The sequence below is a fragment of the Myotis myotis genome, unplaced genomic scaffold, assembly GCF_014108235.1.
Source record: "Myotis myotis isolate mMyoMyo1 unplaced genomic scaffold, mMyoMyo1.p scaffold_m19_p_7, whole genome shotgun sequence".
NCBI classification, from domain to species: Eukaryota; Metazoa; Chordata; class Mammalia; order Chiroptera; family Vespertilionidae; genus Myotis; species Myotis myotis.
Window position 1 is genome coordinate 41,238,956 of NW_023416379.1, and position 17,911 is coordinate 41,256,866.

The 17,911-nt window shown below is 41.7% G+C and overlaps 1 protein-coding gene across 14 annotated transcripts in view; it reads left to right on the forward strand.

The window, feature by feature from the left end:
* The first annotated feature begins 307 nt into the window (after positions 1-307).
* HACE1 (HECT domain and ankyrin repeat containing E3 ubiquitin protein ligase 1) overlaps positions 308-17,911 on the forward strand; it is a 126,021-nt gene continuing 108,417 nt past the window's right edge. For 4 of the 14 annotated variants that reach the window (XR_004968766.1, XM_036316770.1, XM_036316766.1 and 1 more), the window contains exons 1-5: positions 308-637; positions 3,383-3,437; positions 4,504-4,593; positions 5,239-5,343; positions 11,093-11,168. Coding sequence is in view for 11 of the 14 variants with exons in the window: in XM_036316770.1 (XP_036172663.1) it covers positions 562-637; positions 3,383-3,437; positions 4,504-4,593; positions 5,239-5,343; positions 11,093-11,168 (402 nt within the window). In the remaining 3 variants the exon portion in view is untranslated. Of the gene's footprint in view, positions 638-3,382; positions 3,438-4,503; positions 4,594-5,238; positions 5,344-11,092; positions 11,169-17,911 lie in introns of those variants that run through there. The other 10 variants (XR_004968765.1, XM_036316763.1, XM_036316765.1 and 7 more) reach the window with 5 other exon arrangements.

Here is a 17,911-nt window from a genome sequence, read left to right on the forward strand (position 1 = left end):
CAACAGTTTATGTATTTGAAAAACAAATGTACCCAAACCGAGATGATGGTTTTTATTTTAAACAGGAAAGTGATAGAATTGAAGGTCAAGGCAGCGGCTCGCGTACAACTTTGGAGAAGCAGAGCAGCGGGCGCGGTGACACCCCGAAAGTCTCTCCAGGAAGTTGGGGCACGCCCAGGCACGGCATTGCTTTCCGCACACACCGCCCGGGTTTCTGCGGGGCCAGAGTGAGGAGTCACCCGCGCACCCAGCGTGGCTCCGCCCGGGTCGAGTCGCCCGGCTCGGAACTACGGTTCCCAGAAGGCTGTGCGAGTCGAGGAGGGAAGGGCCGAGGCGGCCGGAAGAGCACTAGAGGCGACGGTGCTGGGTGTTCCCTCGGTGGTCTGTCCGGCTGCCCCCACGGTCCGGACGGAGAACGCGGCCCCGCGCAGTCCTCTCAGTCCCGGGCGCTGGCCGGGGCAAGCCGGCGCCTCCGCCCACAGGACGGGGCGGGGCGGGATGTAGGGCGCGGGGCACGGAGGCCGCCGGAGCGGCTGGAGGAGCGCGGAGGGCGCCCCGAGGATGGAGAGAGCGATGGAGCAACTCAACCGCCTGACTCGCTCGCTGCGCCGCGCTCGCACCGTGGAGCTGCCCGACGGTGAGCGGGGCAGCGCGGCTGGGAGCGGGGGCGGCCGGGGCGGGAGCGGGGGCGGAGCGCGGGCCTGGAGAGGTCGGTGGGAAACTCACCGAAGGCTGACAAAACGCCCACGTTTGCTCTCTGAGCTGGGAGGGGCCGGACTGGGACCCCCGAGCGCCGGGCGCCCGCCGCGGCAGGTGGGGTTTGCGGGAAGCGCTGGGCTGTGCGGGTCCGACAGGTGGAGGAAGCAGAAGAGCCCGGATCTCCAAGCGGATGGCGGGGACCCGGGTCCCAGAAACATTAGGCGGTGGTCATCTCACTGCCGCTGCCGGCTGGGGAGGCAGGGATGCTCCCGGGACAGTGCTGTTTACTTGAGGCTGCGAGGGCGGTTTGGCAGCCTTTACTGTTTGAAAGCGTGGAGCACTGTTGTATTTTGACAAAAGATAAATAAGGTGGCACATGCCAAACTTGTACTCTTAAAATACTCTATGTACTAGTAGACATATTTACACTTTTCTTTAATATGCCTTTCCGTTTTCATTCTTTTTTTTAAAGTTTTTGTTTTTAATATATTTTATTGTTTTTTTACAGAGAGGAAGGGAGAGGGGTAGAGAGTTAGAAACATCGATGAGAGAGAAACATCGATGAGTGAGAAACATCGATGCATCGATCAGCTGCCTCCTGCACACCTCCTACTGGGGATGTGCCCGCAACCAAGGTACATGCCCTTGACCAGAATCAACCTGGGACCCTTCAGTCCAAAGGCCCACGCTCTATCCACTGAGCCAAACCGGTTAGGGCCGTTTCATTTTTTTATTCGTTGCTCATAGGTGGGGGCTGGGGAGCTTCTACAAAGAAATAAGAGGTGATCCCTGCAGTTTAGGAATTTTAGAGAGTGGAAGGGAGAGGGAGAAGAACGGGGAGGAGGAGAGGGAGGGAGGGAGGGAGAAAGAGAGAGAGAGAGAGAGAGAGAGATAGAGAGAGAGAGGAGAGAAAGAAAGAAAAACATGGATGTGAAAGAGACACATCCATTGGTTGCCTCCCGCGAGGCCCGAGCCTGTAAACCAGATACGTGCCCTTGACCAGAATGGAACCCTGGACCCTTCATACTGTGGACTGACGCTCTATCCACGAGCAAAACTGGCCAGGGTGGCATTAACGTTTTAAGGGCTAAATGGGAGTTGTCAGAGTTACTTCTTTGTAAATAACTCGCTGAAACTTACATAAGTATAATATGGCATCATTGATGTTTTCTTTTGGATCATGTTTGTGTGAATTTTTTTCTATAAATGATATAAATGAAGATGTGAATAATTAAAAGTAATAAGTAAAAGTAAAATTTTAATACTGTTTCATAAAAGCTTCTAAAATATTTCCTTTTGCTATAATATTGGCAAGAAGCAAGCATGTATGTTTAATGTATTTAAACTTACTTAGCATATATAGCTTTAAAATCCGTATATACTTACTAGAGGTCCGGTGCACGGAAATTCATGCACTAGGGGGGTGGGTGGCCTCAGCCCGGCCTGCGCCCTCTCACAGTCCTGGACACCTGAAGGGATGTCTGCTTGATTAGCCCTGCTCTCCAGGCCTAAGTCAGCAGTCAGACATCCCTCTCGCAGTCCAGGAGCCCTGGCTCCCTGCTTGCTGCTCCTTACCCTAGGTCCGTGGTCGGCAAACTGCGAGCCACATGCGGCTCTTTGGCCCCTTGAGTGTGGCTCTTCCACAAAATACCACGTGTGGACGCGCGTACAGTGTGATTGAAACTTCGTGGCCCATGCGCAGAAGTCGGTTTTTGGCCTGGGCGAGTCTATTTTGAAGAAGTACTGTTGATATTTGGCTCTGTTGACCAATGAGTTTGCCGACCGCTGCCCTAGGCTGACTGCTCCTTAGCATTGCCTTGGAGGGTGGGAGAGGCTCCTGCCACCGCACTGCGTTCACCCTGCTTCTGGCACTCTGCTTCTGGTTGAGCAGAGCTCCCCCTTGTGGGAGCGCACTGACCACCAGGGGGCAGCTCCTGCATTGAGCAGCCGCCCCCTGGTGGTCAGTGCATGCCATAGTGACCAGTGTTCTGCAGTCTGGTCGATTTGCATATTACCCTTTTATTATAAGGACTAGAGGCCTGTTGCACGAAAAGATTCATGCAATAGGCCTTCCCTTCCCCTGGCTGCTGGCACCGGTTTTCCTCCGGCACCCCAGACCTAGGCCTTTGCTCTGGCCGGAGCTGCCTTCAGTCTTCGCTGCCCCGGCTGGAGCCGCCTTCAGTCTTTGCTCCACCGCTTCACATCTATGTATGCAAATTAACCACCATCTTTGTTGGTGGTTAATTTGCATATCTCGCTGATTAGCCAATGGGAGGCGTAGCAAAAGTATGGTCAGTTACCATGTTTGTCTCTTATTAGGTAGGATAAGTTTCCCCAAAGTACATGTAAGTATGATAAAACGTGAAGTCAATAAACACCTCTTTGGAACTAAAAGAAATTTTAGTTGTTAAAGCTACAGAAATTGTTAGGGCTCTAATTTTTCCCTCAGATCTAGAAGCTAAGAAGTTTTGTGGTGATGTAGAGGGAATGAGCATTAGAGAGGATAAGAAATTATGTATTGCAAATTTTGCAATACCTGTGGTATTCTTCACTAACCTTAACTTTTTACCTCTTCTCACTTTTTATGTGGAGTTAAGAAAATTTTAAGATAGTTTTAGGTATTACCCTTTGGATAAAGTCTGAGATAAATGAATTCTTTTCTGTTTTGTTTTGTTTTACTCAGATAATGAAACTGCTGTTTATACATTAATGCCAATGGTTATGGCTGATCAACACAGGTGAGTTCCTCTTTTACAAATTTATACTTTTTGAGAGGTATAAATTTGTCTAAATGTCGTGTACTAGTATACACACATGTACGTATGCACATGTGCATGCACACACACAGTTTGTTCATAGATGTTGTCCTGGGACAAGTTATTTAACCTGTTATAATTTTCTGTCTGTGAATTAAGAAAAAAGATTTTCTGAGATCCTATGGTAAGAGATTTTCTAAATGAATAGTCAGATATTAAGTCAGGTATTTGGTTGGTCATATAAGGTACAGTTATCTGACTGTGGAATGAGGTGTTTACACTTGCAGCAGACAGCTCTGCTATGGTTAGCCATTAGGTAATTTGGTGTAGTGAGAAGAAAGTGAAGGAAAACTATATTTTGAAACAAGTTTTTTGCTTTAAACCTCCTATCTGATATTATTAAAATGTGTTTTTTGTCTTTGATTTTCTTATTTGGACAAAATTAATATAGATGGGCTCAGGTTTCTGCAAGGGGAGCAGCCAGCCCTACTCTCTTTATTTCTCAGTATTCTAGGGGAGCCCGGCCAGTGTCACTCAGTGGTTCAGTGTTGACCTATAAACCAGGAGGTCACGGTTAGATTTGATCATGCCCTGGACTCCATCCCCAGTAGGGGGAATGCAGGGGGCAGCTGTTAGATGATTCTCCATCATTGATGTTTCTATCTCTCTCCCTCTCCTTTCCTCTCTGAAATCAATAAAAACATATATATATATATATATATATATATATATATATATATATGTTCTGAAAAGGAAGTTATGTTTCTTAAAAAAACATTCTAAGGGGAGCTGAGGACTACTTGGATAGCCTCAGAGCAGATTACACAGAGTGCAGACACGGAAACATTCAGCAATAGTTTATATGTCAGAGCAGTTGGTTTTTGGATGCCATGCTACACTTAGAAAACAGTGCCCATTTTTTTGGTTTATGTGGGATAGAATTTTTAAAATATATTGATAAGAGTAATTAAAGAGCTATTAACTCTAGATCTTTGTTTTTTAAAACTTTTAAAAAATGTATCAACTCTTTTAATATTCTTTTGTGTAGATCTGTTTCCGAACTACTGTCAAATTCAAAGTTTGATGTTAATTATGCATTTGGACGTGTGAAAAGAAGCTTGCTTCACATTGCAGCAAAGTAAGATTAAAGCTATTTTGAATTGAACTCTGGCCTAATGATCAGTAGTAGCAGGATTTGAATCAGTGTTGGCCCAGGGTAGTTATGGAGAGAAATGAGTACAGACATCTGAATGGTTCTTTATATGTCAAGGGCATAGTGTGCTACGCTTACATTCTTTACCTAAATATATTGTTAACCTCGGGATTGGACTCTAGTCTCACATCCACTGCCTTCGCTTGTTCTAGATCAAAGCAAAGTATGTTAGGCACTGGGTTGTCTTTTTTAGAAATACCTTAGACTCTCATTCATCGAAATTTTCCTTTTATCCAACCAATGAGATTTTATATGCTGACTACACATGGTCATTGGCCTTATACAGAGGTGGGCAAAAACAGGTATTCAGTTGTGAGTACATGAAACAGAGTTTATTCTTGTGTTATTATTTATTAGTTATTGTATTATTTTCCATAGGAACAACTGTAAATCTACTTTTGCCCCATCCTGTATTTTAAAGTAGAGGATATTTATTATTTGTGACAGAAGTCATCTTTTAGGTTAATATGGACCTCAAAAATAATGTGTTTAAAGCTTTTTGTTCTTTAATTAAGCTATATCAACTTGGCTGTGTTGAATGTATCTGATCTATTTTTAATATTGTTTTAGTTGTGGATCTGTGGAATGCTTGGTTCTGCTGTTAAAGAAAGGAGCAAATCCTAACTATCAAGATATTTCAGGCTGTACACCACTTCATTTGGCAGCTAGAAATGGGTAAGTATTTCGTTTTCTTAAGTAGATTAAGTTGTATTATTTTTATTCAAGGCACTCTACATTGATTTGATTTTTTCCCCCCATATTGGTCTTGGTAAGAGGGTCTTGGGTCATTATATCCAATTGTTAAATAACTATCATATTTAAATATTTATGAAATTGTTTACCGATATTTTTCTTCTTGAAAATATATTTGTTGAAGTTAATTATTACTTGGTTTATAGCAGTGGTTCTCAACCTTCCTAATGCCGCAACCCTTTAATACAGTTCCCCATGTTGTGGTGACCCCCAATTTCATTGTTACAAATTGAACATAAAGCATAGTGATTAATCACAAAAACAATATGTAATTATATATGTGTTTTCTGATAGTCTTAGGCAATCCCTGTGAAAGGGTTGTTCCACCCCCAAAGGGGTCGTGACCCACAGGTTGAGAATCGCTGGTTTATAGTGACATTTTATTTTCTGAAAGGAAAAATTTTTGCCTTTATTGTTTTGATATCCTTTTTCCTGCTAATCTCTTGTCACAATTTATTCCATGTTGTATTTTCCAAATTGCTTATTTAGTTAATTTTATTTATGGAATTAAATGCAGATTAAATGTTGTGGTTTTTTTTTCATTGATTTTAGAGCGAGAGAGGAAGGGAGTGAGAGACAGAGACACAGAGAGAGAAACAATGATTTTTTTGTTCCACTTATTTATGCATCTATTGGTTGTTTCTTGTATGTACCCTGCCTGTAGATCAAACCTGCATCTTTGGCGTATCCAGTTGATGTTCTAACCAACTGAGCTACTTGGCCAGGGCCAGAGTAAATACTATTATATCCAGTTTATTCATAGTAACTATTTGAGAATGAGCTATACTAGATAGAGTAAGCTTTGTTTTTTATTTTATTTGTAAGGATGAAGTTTTTTTGTTTCTTCAAAATATTTTTATTGATTTTTAGAGAGAGAGGAAGGAAGAGGAAGAGAGAGAAAAATGTTGATGTAAGAGCCGCACATCGAACGTTGCCTCCTTTATGAGCCCAGTTCATGGGACCATGCCCAACGAACTGAGCACACTGGTCAGGGCATGGAGTAAGCTTTCTTGATTACTCCTGTCAGTGCCAAAACTGCTTTTCATTTTAGTTACAACAAAATGATTCTTTAATAAATAATGTGCTTGCTAGCCCTCTTTTAAATTTTTAATTAAATCAGCATTTTTCCATTATGAAAGTATTATTTCCAAAATGTGAATATAATTTGTGCCTTTTCCTGGTAACTCTGGTCATCATTATGAACATCATTATGTTATTGTGTACTGTTTTTAAATCCTACTATACTTTTTATGGGTTTCTCCCCTTTTTTGTAAAAAATTTTAGATGTCACATCTCTGTCTGCATCTACCACTATTTTTTACTTCTTAAAATTCTGTTGGACTGAGAAACCAGGCAAAAATGATAGGAATTATGTTCAAAATGAAAATAAATAGTTTTTGATTATGAGTTTGAGGACCTTATAAACATTTTTCTAATGCTATAAAACTTCTTTATGAAAGTATATTTCTATGTGTCTCTTGTTTACTCTTGAAAATATTTTTGTTTTCTTAGTTTTGAACTGGGATTCTAGGTAGGGATATGGGGCTAAAATTGTCTACTGCATCAATCTGAGACAAATTTTTTCATGCAAGGATTAAAGTGAAACCCAAAGAACAAGAACCTCAGCGATGTCGAGGTTGGAGTGGAAAAGGCATGTAGTCTTTGACCCTACCTGGTCTTCCCCATTTTCTGATTTGGCACATGAACTAGTTTAGGGAACAGCTTATTGTTTTTTTAATACTTGGCCACATTAGGTATGTTGTAGGAGGGCACCCCTAAATCGTTGAGTAGATTATTTATTTACTTGCTGAATTAATCTCAGGTCTAGATACCTTATCCCTAGTTCTAGTAGGATAACAATAAAGGTCTGTGAAAAAGTTACTTATAGGAAATATCTCAGTACTCTGTCTCAACAATTGTAAATGAAAGGACAGATTGGTGCATAGCAGGGCCAAAATTGTAGTAGGAAGACTTAGTCAAAATTGTTACCCCCCCCCCCCATCTTTGTTGAGGTATAATTGACAAAATAACAAGATATTTAAAGTATACATTGTAATGATTTGATATATCTCTACATTGTGAAAGAATTCCTTCCATCTAGTTAATTAACACATTCATTCACCATCATCTCACAACTCATATATTTATCTTTCTTTTTTGCGGAGGGGTGAGAACATTTAAGTTGGAGACCATTACATTTTTAAAAAAATATGTTTTTATTAATTTCAGAGAGGAAGGGAGATTGAGAGAGAGAGAGAGAGAGAGAGAGAGAAACATCAGTGATGAGAGAGAATCATCCATCGGCTTTCTCCTGCAAGCCCCCTTCTAGGTGTCAAGCCTGCAATCTGGGCATGTACCCTGACTGGGAATTGAACGGGTGACCTTTTGTTTCATGGGTTGACACTCAACCACTGAGCCACACTGGCTGGCGAGACTATTACATTTTTAAAAAAATATATTTTTATTGATTTTAGAAAGGGAAGAGGGAGAGAGAGATAGAAACATCAGTGATGAGAGAGAATCATTGATCGGCTGCCTCCTGCACGCCCCCTACTGGGGGTCAAGCCTGCAACCCGGGCATGTGTCCTTGACCAGAATAGAACCCTGGACCCTTCAATCCGCAGGCTGATACTCTATTCACTGAGCCAAACTAGCTAGGGCGAGACCATTACATTTTAAAGAGAAAGAAATATGAGAGATACTGCATTATTCACATGGCAGGTCAGTGAGGAGAAAAGGAATAAGAAGAGTTCGTAACCCTGACATAACATCAATTTGGATGCCTTTCGTACTTAACTTTTTTTTATTATTTATTAAAAATTTCCCTATGACCTATGCTTCAATCTATACAAATTTGAACTCATAAAGAAATTATAGCGCCCTGGCTGGCTTGGCTCAGTGGATAGAGCGTCAGCCTGCGGACTGAGGGGTCCCGGGTTTGATTCCGGCTAAGGGCACATGTCTGGGTTGCAGGCTCCATCCCCAGTGGGGTGTGTGCAGGAGGCAGCCAATCAATGATTCTCTCTCATCATTGATGTTTCTATCTCTCTCTCCTTCTCCTTCCTCTCTGAAATCAATAAAGAAATATATTTAAAAAAAAAGAAAAAAAAAGAAATTATAGCAAAAAGTTATGTCTGAAAACATAAGCAGCTGCAGGAATTAAGTACTCAGGTTGCTTAGCAAACATTCATTGAGCACCTCTTAAGTTGTACAATCGAACTGTGACTTCCTGGTTCATAGCTGGACACTCAGCTACTGAGTCAGGGCAGCTTGGTTCTTTTCTTATAAAAGATTTGTTCAGCCAATAAAATTTGTAGCTGTTGATTTGTAAGATTAATAATAATCTATAAAGTTTTATTGGAGAATGACTAGCTATGCTTAGTATTGAGTTGATTAAAGAAATATGATATAATACATGGCATGAAGAAATTTATGATCTAATTGAGTAGTGATATATATATATGTATATTGTATGTACTAAATACTCTGTATGCCATATACTATCTATGTGAAGACTGTACTCATTTATTAATACTATATATACATAGTATAGTATATATCATATAGTACACATACACTGTTATGTATTTTATGCATATAATTATTTATTCAACTAGATAATAAACTTTTATGCTATGGACTATATCATATTTCCTTAATCAGAGCATATATATATATATATATATATACACACACACACACACACACACACACACATATACACAACATATGAAATGGATATTATATATACACATATGTGTGTATCACTTTATTTCCAAAGCATGAATTTTCATTTTATTATTTAATGAAGGGGCCATTGAGATGAATACTGAATAGTAACTAGTAATGAATCAGGCTAAGATGAACCATTGTGAGCAAAACAAAATGAGTAGGCAGTTCAAAAGGGGCAAAGGACTTGAATAGGCATTTCTCCAAAGATACACAGATGGCTACTAAGCACATGAAAAGGTACTCACTGTCACTAATCATTAGGGAAATGCAAAACAAAACTATAATGAGTTATCATCACACTTATTAGTATGACTATCAAAGAAAAACAACAAAACAAAGCAGAAAGTAACAAGTTTTGATGAGGATGTGGAGAAATTGGAACTCTGTCCACTGTTGGTGGGAATGTAAAATGGTACAGGTGCTCTGAAAAAAATTTTGGTGGTTCCACAAAAAATTAGAAATACCATATATTCCAACAATCCCACTTCTGGATATATACCCAATAACATTGAAAGCAGGGTCTTGAAGAAATATTTCTGTACCCATGTTCATAGCTGTTCACAATAGCTAAAATGTAAACAACCTAAATATGTATCCATTGACAGATGAACAGATAAGGAAAATGTGGTATGTACATATTTTGGAATATTATTCAGTCTTAAAAAGGAAGGAAATTCTGACATATGCTAAAACGTGGATAAATCTTGTGGACATTATGCTAAGTGAAATTAGGCCAGTCACAAAGAGACAAACACCTGTCTGATTCCATTTTTATGAGGGACTTATATAAGCCCAAATTTTAGAGACAGAAAGTACCATGGTGGTTGCGAGGGGAGAGGAGATGGGGAGTTATTGTTTAATGGATTTTCAGTTTTCAAGATGAAAAGAGTTCTCAAGTTTTCAAGATGGAAAGAGGATGGTGATGGTTGCACAATATGAATGTACTTAATACCACTGAACTGTACACTTAAAAATGATTAATATGCTATATTTTATGTTATGTCTATTTTACTACAATAAAAATGAAAAACAATGAAGGAAGTAGGGGGATGCATATACATGTATTTTATTAATTTTGTGCTTATGTTTTTATAATTCATGTTAGTATTAACTTTTAATATTTATAATCATGAATGTAGGATACAACATTGAGACATGCTTTTGCTATCTATATTCATTCCTCTTTCATTAGGCTTATGTTATACTAGAGGCCTGGTACACGAACTTCGTGCACGGGGGGCGGGTGTCCCTCAGCCCAGTGCACCTCTCCAATCTGGGACATCCCTCTCACAATCCGGGACTGCTGGCTCCCAACCACTTGCCTGCCTGCCTGCCTCATTGCCCCTAACCGCTTCTGCCTGCCAGCCTGATCACCCCCTAACCACTCCCCTGCCAGCCTGATAGATGCCTAACCGCTCCCTTGCCAGCCCAGTCGCCCTCAACTGCCCTCCCCTGCTGGCCCAGTTCCCCCCAACTTCCCTCCCCTGCAGGCCATCTTGTGGCTGTGGGCGCTGCCATCTTTGAGGGTGGGACAGTCAATTAGCATATTCCCTCCTTATTGGCTGTGTGTGCCACCATCTTTGCGATGGTGTGAGGGTCAATTAGCATATACCCTCTTTATTAGAAAGGATTGCTAATGAAAATTACTATTTCAGATATTCAGTCAACACTAGAAATTTCTCAGCATTTTGAATGATGACTGTCCCAATGACATGAAAATCTTATTGTGCCTTTTCTTTATCCTGTTATCTTTGAGTCATAGAAACAATTTTGTATATTATTTCAAATGTTAGTGTTTATTTAAATATTGAAGATATGGATTGATACTTAAATATTAACTACACTCAACTAATGTTGAGTGTAGTTAATATTTTAGCATAATAATTGTTACTTGTTTGTATTTCTAGTATCAGTTATTTGTGACTTTCTTTCTTTTTAGGCAGAAGAAATGCATGAGTAAATTATTAGAATACAGTGCTGATGTCAACATTTGTAATAATGAAGGCCTTACAGCAGTAAGTGCTAAGAATTTCTTGAGATTTTTAAAATGCTTTTTAGAAATATCATTGAAGGTGATAGTAATGCAAAGTGCAGTACAAGTGTTTTTGCAAGTTACTTCTTTGTGATAATTAAGAAGATGCAGAATGATTTGAGATATAGTTCTCAGCTATATTTATTAAGAGAAGATATGGTCCACCATATTTCTTCTTTTTTCTCCTGTTTGAGTGTATGCCTTTTCATTTGTTTTGAAGTCTTATTATTCCCCTAACTTTTGTCATCCATTTTCAATGACTTTCAGTGGCCCCTACTGGAGATTGAGCCTGAAACTTGGGCATGTGCCCTGACTAGAACTTGAACTATGACCTCCTGGTTCATAGGTTGATGCTCAACCATTGAGCCACATAGGCCAGGCGGTTGTTATACTTTGATCCACATAGATATTATAGAGAGATGGTATAGGATATTTGAAGAGATTGCTGAAATAAAAAATTTTAATCAAATTATCATTATTTAATGAAGCATTATTCATTTTATAAGTAGAGATAAAATAGAATTTTGTGATTACTGAGAAATTGTTTTAAAGTCATGATAGAAGATGTTAAGTTTTACTTATTAAATTTTACCTCCCTATTTGTGAGGTGATAGAGATATTAACTAACTGGAAGGTGGGAATCCTTTTACAATGTATATGAAATCATCACACTGTATACTTTAAATATTTTATAATTTTATTTGTTAATTATATCTCAATAAAGCGTAATGATGTGCTAGGTATCACAGAGGGTTATAAAACTATCTGTCCTTAGAGCACTGTCTAATATAGGTAAGATAAGGTGTCCAATATTCCCATAATGTTTATCGCATTAGTTTTTATCTGCTAATTTCTTCCACTCCTAAACTTTAAAGGAAGTAGAGTAGAACATTTTTAAACATCAAATTTTAATCTAAAAACTATTCATGTGCATATTTAAAGGGTCATTTAATTATACCAGGCTGTTATAGAAAAAGTCTCTATTCTTTTTCTGCCTGGGATCAACCTCGGTGTTCTCTCCTGTGGGTGTGGTGTGTCTCCTTTTCTTGGATACTATTCTGGCTGCCAAGCATGTTCCTGACTTGTCCCAGACCACCATGGTGGAATTAATTCAACAATTGGGTTCATTGACCTCATTGGCTGAAGGAAGCTGGGATGGTGGAAATGTGCTGCTACAGAATTGAGTACTTGTCACCAAACATGCAGGGGAGTAAAGCCAAGCACTGCTGAGATGATGGAACCTTCAGTAGGGAGCCAAGAGCCCCAGGATTGTTTCTACAAAAGGAGACAGTCGTTGACTGCATGCTTTCTAGGTTGGTCAACCTCACAAAAGACTCATGTTTCTTCATTTGTTCTTTCAAAGGACAATACTTAACTATATGCTAGGCAGGCACTTTGCTGGTGTGGGGATAGATTTGTGAATATTTCTGACTCAGACCTTGTCATCTCCAAACACGAAAGTCAGCAGGTGTTGGTGACGCATTGTAATGTCAACATAGGAGGAGAGCTATGGAAGAAATGGAGGGGGATCCATCCTTACCTAGGAGCATGTGAGCTGAGGCCAAGGGACAATTAAACAGTGGAGTGTTAAAAGTGGTGGCTAAAAGAGTGTTAAAAGAGTTCTAGCTCTGTGGAATAGATTGGTGAAGGCTTGGAAATGAAAGAGAGCATGATACAGTAGAGCAGCCGTGGGCAAACTACGGCCCGCGGGCCGTATTCGGCCTGTTTGAAATGAATAAAACTAAAAGAAAAAAAAGACCGTACCCTTTTATGTAATGATGTTTACTTTGAATTTATATTAGTTCACACAAACACTCCATCCATGCTTTTGTTCCGGCCCTCTGGTCCAGTTTAAGAACCCATTGTGGCCCTCGAGTCAAAAAGTTTGCTCACCCCTGCATTAGAGCAATGAGCTTAATGTGGTATTCAGATACCCCTGGAGCTTCATGAATACTTCCAAAGGCTTGTGGCATGTATGTTTAAGGATATCACTTTACAGATCTTCAGTTTCTGTGTTTCTATGTGCTCTTAAATGATCTGCTCAAGAGCATCCCCTGGTAGAGTGCCAGCCCTTTCCACTTTTACCTTAAAAATCACTCTTCCACCACTTGTTTTGAGTAGAATACATTTTATACCCACCCATCCTGAATATTGCCAAGATACATTGTCAAGGATGGGGTGGGGCTAGGAGTAAACAAACAAACAAAAAAGCCAACTCAAAATATTGGTGTCTTCAAAGTCTCTATCATTCATCACCCTTAGGCTTTTTCCTGTCTTATATGTATTGCTGTTACTGGTGAAGTATTTAGACTTGAGTTGCTTTATTCTGAATTCAGCACAATTACAAAAATGATGCAGTAGTAGTCTTGGAATATTTGCTTGGTTTGTCATCAATACCATCCCACAACTACTATCAAAGAATACATTGCCTCTAAGGCAGTGGTTCTCAACCTGTGGGTCACGACCCCTTTGGTGGTCGAACGACCCCTGTGGGGTCGCCTAAGACCATCCTGCATATCAGATATTTCATTACAATTCATAACAGTAACAACATGACAGTTATGAAGTAGCAACGAGAATAATTTTATGTTGGGTCATAACATGAGGAACTGTATTTAAAGGGCCAGGAGGTTGAGAACCACTGCTCTAAGGTAAAGTTCAGTGAGAAGCAAAAGAACGTCAGTAGGAAATGCTGAAGTCAGTGGTGACTCTTTTCACCCAACTGGCAGTCAGGGTGACTTTTAATCTATCTATTTTATTCATACTTATCTCTATCTATATTTACCTATATTAGGAAGTGGAGGAAATGGGCAGTGACTGCTAATGGGTACAGGTTTTCTTTTTGGAGAAATGAAAGTATTCTAAAATTGATGGTGGTGGTGATCACACAACTCTGAATATACTACATGTCTAGAGGTTGTTTACTTAAATAGGTGAATTGTATGGTATTATGCCTCAAGTAAATACACATATACCTTATGACACCCTTGTCCCCCCAAAATAAAACGTTCTCTTGATCTTCCAACTTCCAAAATTCTCATTCCATAGTGAGCTCCTCTCAACTATTTTTAATGGATTTAAACATTTGTTTTCCCTGTATCTGAATGACATGCTAATATTGCTACCTTTTGAATTTTTCAGTTTTAGGCTTTACTTATTGATTTTCTGAACAATAAGATTATTGCTCTCTTTTTCAGCCTCCCTCCCATGTCCCTTCATGTACAAGCACATTCCCTCAGACCCTTACAATAGAGTCACAATTTTTGTTATGTCATTTTTCAATGTTTTAGTTTTTGATTGTGTAAAAACTATTCATAGTTAGGTTAAGTTGTTTTCTATTGTTACTTTTCTGTTTTATAAAGCATTTTATTTTTCATGTAGTTAAAAATTGCATTTAAAAAATTGAAGTAATTAATAGATTCATATGCAGTTGTAAGATACAGAAACCCCCCCTGTATATTTTGCCCAGTTTCTCATTGATCACATTTTACAGAACCATAGTATAATATAATATCATAACCAGGGTATTGGCATGGATACAGTCTTACTCATTTCCTGTTTTACTTGCTTGCTTGTACCCAGTTTTACCTGTGTGTATGTATGTACATATATTAAGTTTTATACAGTTTTATTACCTGTGTAGATCCATGGGTCCACTACTGTAGTCAACATCCTGAACATTTCCAGTTCCACAAAGATGCCTTGTGTTGCTCTTCTTTTCTAATCACACCTTTCTTCCCCTTAACTCCCATGCCTAACCCCTGGCAACCACTAATCTATTTTTCTTTTCTGAAATGTTGTTTCAAGAATATAGACATGGAATCATAATTGTGGAACTTTTTGGGGTAGGCTTTTGTATACTCATCATATTCCTTGGAGATTGATTTAGATTTTTGTGTGTATCAATAGTTTGTTCTTTTATATTACTGACTAGTATTCCTTGGTGTAGATATACCACTGTTTGTTTAATCATTCACCTCTTGAAGGACAACTGGGTCATTTCCTGTTTGGAGCTATTGCAAGTAATGCTGCCATAAGCATAAACATTAGGGTATAAGTTTTTGGGGTGAACATACATTTTCATTTCTCTGAAATAAATGCCCAGGAATTCAGTTGCTGGGTTGTATGGCATTTTCATGTTTAGTTTTCAAATGCTCTGCCTTACTTTTCCAGAGTGACTGTATCGTTTACCACCTACCAGGAATCTAGTTTTTCAGCATCCTCACTAGCATTTGATATCGTTAATGTTTTTTTTTTAATTTTAGCAATTATGATAGGTACTAGAGGCCCAGTGCATGAATTCGTGCACCAGTGGGGTCCCTTGGCCTGGCCTGCGGGATTGGGCCGAAACCGCCTCTCCAACATCCCCCAAGGGGTCCCAGATGGTGAGGGGGTACAGGCCAGGTGGAGGGACCCCACCGGTGCACGATTGGGGTTGGGGAGGGATGCGGGAGGTTGGCCAGCAGGGAGGGACCACAGGAGGGCTCCAGGGCATGTCCGGCCCGCCTAGCTTAATCCTGTTTGGCCGGACCCCAGCAGTAAGCTAACCTACCAGTTGGAGCATCTGCCCCCTGGTGGTCAGTGCATGTCATAGCAAGCAGTTGAGTGGCCTTAGCATATAATTAGCATATTATGCTTTGATTGGTTGAACAGCTGACCGAGCGACCGGACATTTAACATATTAGGCTTTTATTATTTAGGACTAGAGGCCCGGTGCACAAAAATTTGTGCACTTGGGGGGAAAGGGAGGGGTCCCTCAGCCCGGCCTGTGCCCTCTCGCAGTCTGGGACCCCTCGCGAGATAACGACCTGCTGGCTTAGGCCTGCTTCCGGGTGGCAGAGGGCAGGCCCAATCCCTAGGTGCAGCCCCTGGTCGGGCTCAGAGCAGGGCTGATTGGGGAGTTGGGGCGCCGCCCCTGTCATGCACAGAGCAGGGCAATCGGGAGGTTGTGATGCCACCCTCAGTCACGCTCAGGGTAGGGCCGATTGGGGGGTTGGGGCACCGCCCCCTGTCACACTCAAGGCAGGGTCGATGGGGAGGTTGCGGTGCCACCCCCTGTCACACACAGAGCAGGGCCAATCAGGGGGTTGGGACGCTGGCCCTGTCACGCACAGAGCAGTGCCCATCAGGGGAGTTGGGGCTCCGTACCCTGTCACGCACAGAGCAGGGCCCATCAGGGGGTTGGGGAGCTCCCCCTGTCATGCACAGAGCAGGGCCAGTCAGGGGGTTGGGGAGCTCCCCCCTGTCACTCACAGAGTAGGGCCGATAGGGGAGTTGGGGCACTGCCCCGGTCACACACACAGCAGGGCCGATCAGGGGGTTGGGGTGCCGCACCCTGTCACACTCAGGGCAGCGCTGATGAGGAGGTTATGGCTCTACCCCGTCACACACAGAGCAGGGCCCGTGGGGGGCGGTTGGGGAGTCACCCTCTATCACCCACAGAGCAGGGCCGATCATGGGGTTGGGGCGCCGCCACTGTCACACTCAGGGCAGGGCCGATGGGGAGGTTATGGCTCTACCCCGTCACACACAGAGCAGGGCCCTTGGGGGGGGGGGGGTTGGGGCACCGCATCCTGTTACACATAGAGCAGGGCCGATCATGGGGTTGGGGTGCCGCCCCCTGTCACACACAGAGCCGCAGGGCGATCAGGGGGTTTGGGCACTGCCCCCTGTCACGCTGATCCCAGTGCCGGGAGGCCTTGCGGCTCCGCTGATCCTGGTGCTGGGAGGCATATTACCCTTTTACTATATAGGATAGAGGCCTGGTGCACGTGTGGGGCCCGGCTGGTTTTCCCTGAAGGGTGTCCTGGATCAGGGTGGGGGTCCCCACTGGGGTGCCTGGCCAGCCTGGATGAGGGGATGATGGCTGTTTGCAGCTGGTCACACACCCTTCAGGGTGGGGGTCCCCACTGGGGTGCCTGGCCAGTCTGGGTGAGGGGCTGAGGGCTGAAGCTCCCAACCGCTCCTTTTTTTCTTTTTTTTTTAAATTCTGGGCCAGCTTTAGCTCTGAGGCTCCAGCTCTTAGGCCTCCGCTGCTGAAAGCAGGTATCTGGTTTGTTTCGGTTCTATAATGAAACAATGTATAACTCCAGCTCTGAGATCCCAGCTCTCTGAAAGCAGGTTTCTGGGGTTTTGTTTAGCTTCTATATTTGTTACAATGTTTCAGACTGCAGGCTCAGAGGCCGGCAAGGCAGGTTTCCTTCGTTACTGAAGCAAGCAAGCCTCATGTTAGTTTCAAGCTGCCTGGCTGCTGGCCGCCATCTTGGCTGGCGGTTAATTTGCATATCGCCCTGATTAGCCAATGGGTAGGGTAGCGGTCGTATGCTAATTACCATGTTTCTCTTTTATTAGATAGGATAATTATATCTCTTGTAGTTTTACTTTGCTCTTGCCTAATTGCTGATATTGTTGAACATCTTTTTATATGCGTTTTTTTACCATTTGTGCGTTTTTTACCATTTGTTCATCCTATTATATGAAATGATAATTCATGTCAATTGTCCATTTTCTAATTGGATTTGTAAAAAAATATATTGATTGCTTTTTAGAGAGAGAGAGAGAGAGAGAGAGAGCGAGAGGGAGGAAGAAACAATGCTTTGTTGTTCTACTTATTTATACATTCATTGGTTGATTCTTGTATGTGCCCTCACCAGGAATAGAATACAAAACCTTGGAGTATGGAGTAGATGCTCTAACCAACTGAAGTAAAGAATATGGCACCCACTT